Below are 3122 nucleotides of genomic sequence, written 5' to 3'. Positions count from 1 at the left end.
GAACGAGGTGTTCCCGGACGTGCCAGACCCGTAGTTTTTTTTTTCTAAAACTCAGAATGTTTTATTTTTATTTGTACAACTTTGAATATTAACTAATATAATTTCAATTTTAATTTTAATTTTCTATTTTTGAATTTAAATTTCAAAAATTTTATTTTTTTTAAAAAAAATAATTGTTTTTAAATTCCGAGGAAATGAACCCTCGGAATATACCGAGGGACATGTTCCTCGGAATATACCGAGGGACATGTTCCTCGGAATATACCGAGGGACTCATTCCTCGGAATATACCGAGGGACTTGTTCCTCGGAATTTCCCGATGAAAATTCCGAGGAACATTTCGTCAGAACTTCCGAGGTAAATTCCGAAGACGTTCTCCCTCGGTATATTCCGAGGAGTTTCCGACGAACTGGTGGTCCTCGGAGTTTCCTCGGAATTCCGTCGGAAAATTCCGAGGGATTTCCGAGGAAAATTGAATTTCCGAAGAGTTATTTCCGAGGATTTGTTTCGTCGGTATGTCATCGGAATAACGTTATTCCAACGACATACCGACGATTTTTTTCCTCAGTATGTCGCTGTTTTCTTGTAGTGTAACTTTTAGCCCAATAAAATTCACTTACAGAATAAACATTTTAAGTTGTTTGTGAATGAGGACATGTGGCATAAAACATCTCATCTTCCTAATGACGTGGCGCATTTTGGAAAGAATCAAGTCAACATTATTATTATAGATAGATATGTAGCAACGTAAAAACTCAACAACACTAAAATATAATTAATACAAAATAGAAGATTACATCGTTTTAAATGATTCTCAAATAATATAAATGAGATATTGCTTTTTCTATAATGTATAGGGACAATAATGAAGCACTGAAAAGGATGAATGAGAAATAAAATATTTGTTTGAAACTTAAAATGGAAACGAATCTTTATATGAAACTTACTTTTGTATTCATAATTTGTATTTAGTTGCATATGGTGTATGTACTGATACGGAAAAAATCAACTGACAAAGGTAACATACTGTTGACCAAAAAAAAAAGAATATACTGTTGACCAAAGAAAAAGATGAATATCAACAAAGTTATCACATGGAGGAAAAAAGGTTATCAGATTTTTGCTTGCCAATGTTGTGTATATAATTCATGCTATGCTCAACAAGTTAAGAATATACTGAGTTAATATTTACACAACGTGAGTACGCATGTGCCTGTATATGTCTATGCATGCTGTTTTGTTTGTTTCTCTTTTAACGATGCTTGCGATTTCTCATAATTCTAGAAATTTTTGTTTTCTAATTATATTTTTTATTTATAGCGTGTATGTGCATATATATATATATTCATGTGTAGCTTATAAATATGTAATATGTAATGTTTCTTCTTTACAGATTTGAAGCGTTTAGATATTTTATTCAACGAGATAAAATCGTTCGAATTAAGCAGTAAGTTCTACTTCAATCACTCAATAGAATTTTCTTTTAAGATTCTAACAACGAAATTAATTGGTTGGTTGAAAATAATTGAATATCATGTGTTTGGAACAATTAATTAAAGGTGCCATAAGTTTTAGCCATGATAACAGTTTAAGAGTTAAAGCATGCCAAAGAAAGCTGACATCCATGAGCGACTAAATGGTAAATACACTTGCAAAATCCTGATGGACTATGTTTTATGGAGATCGCAGGTCACCTTAATATTATAATCACACCAAAAAGCAATGTCTCTCGTAGATAAATTGCTTGGCGAAGGAGCAGGTGACATAATAATCTACTTATAAGATTCAAGATTCATGTTCTTAATTACAGTATCTCTTTCTTCTCTTCTACTTACTAGCTACTTTGAATATGAATCAACATGTCCAGTTTCACAGAAAATGAGGAAGATCTAACATTTATTTTAGGGGGATTACGATTTGAATTTTAAATTTGGAATAACGCATTGGAAATGTTGTTGCAGTGGCGGATTTATGTGTGTGGAAAAACAAGATAAAATCAGGCATCACATTTGCAATTGCCACACATAGCTGGTACCAATTGGTGATCATGGAGACTCGACTTGTACCATTTCTATGTTCAATCTTGTTAGTCCTGATGCTGCTTCTCTTCATCTGGGTCAAGTTTGGAGAACCCCTTTTCATTTGGTACTTACCACTTATACACACTCTCTCGTCTTCTTTTTTTTGTAACATAGGTGATCCGGATCTAGCCCTAATAAGAACAAATAACACTATAAGTTTAATTATATATATATATGCTATGGTATATAATTATATATATGGTATGGTATCTCAAATAGGAGAGCTCCCACTCCTGAAGAATTCAAACAAAAAGATTCTCCAGTTAGAGCCTTATTTTCAGAGATCGAAGGTCTTCTCTTGATGCTGTATGAGATTGCATACGAAGAAGACATGAAAACCTTACTCTGGGTGAATCTTTCCTACCACTCAACAATATATATTTTCCAGTTTCCATACAAGAATCATTTGTTCATTCATTGAACTTTCAATGTGTGGCAGGCCATCCTTTTTGTGGCCATCATATACACTCTTGGGAGCTACATTAGCCTCCTCACAATTATATATATATGTAAGTAAATCACCTGTTTCCTTACAACCTGTCATCTCATTCTCTGTCTTTTACTTCTTAATATAATTTCGATACACACACATTCCAGGTCTTGTCTGCTTGATGACGATTCCAGTTTTGTACCTACTATGTCAAGAGGTTGTTGACAATTTCATTGAGGATGTATCAGGAGTGAAGAACAAGATACTCGAAATATTCAAACCAAGCAGAAGAAGTTGTGCAAGGTCATGTGAGTGTGCCGTATACTAAAGCAAACCATATATGCTATAATATCATTGTTGAGCTTATTTGATTGAGAAGGGATACTTGGACACTGTATCTTTTAATTTAGTATTTAAAAATTCGTAGATGATCATAGAAAGTCAGTTAAATCTGAAACTTGCAGTGATAATATTAAGGAAACTATCTAGACAATGAACCAACTCATGAGAATGTAAAATCTTTATTTATAAACAAAGAAGGACAATTACTTCTTTGCAGAACCTCCCAAGAACGTATGTGGAAAAATCCACTTTAACACACAATAAAAGAA

The 3122-nt window shown here is 33.2% G+C and overlaps 1 protein-coding gene across 1 annotated transcript; it reads left to right on the top strand.

Moving 5' to 3' along the window:
- The first annotated feature begins 1421 nt into the window (after positions 1–1421).
- On the top strand, positions 1422–2886 carry LOC106326837 (reticulon-like protein B15). Its single transcript, XM_013764780.1, has 6 exons — positions 1422–1447; positions 1690–1759; positions 1962–2145; positions 2301–2430; positions 2521–2590; positions 2679–2886. The coding sequence occupies exons 2-6, from the start codon at positions 1723–1725 to the stop codon at positions 2837–2839; spliced, it is 582 nt and encodes a 193-aa protein (XP_013620234.1). The 5' UTR covers positions 1422–1447; positions 1690–1722; the 3' UTR covers positions 2840–2886.
- The last annotated feature ends 236 nt before the right edge of the window (positions 2887–3122 follow it).

This window comes from Brassica oleracea, chromosome C2 (genome assembly GCF_000695525.1).
Source record: "Brassica oleracea var. oleracea cultivar TO1000 chromosome C2, BOL, whole genome shotgun sequence".
In the NCBI taxonomy this organism is placed as follows: domain Eukaryota; kingdom Viridiplantae; phylum Streptophyta; class Magnoliopsida; order Brassicales; family Brassicaceae; genus Brassica; species Brassica oleracea.
This window is presented reverse-complemented; position numbering and strand designations above follow the sequence as displayed.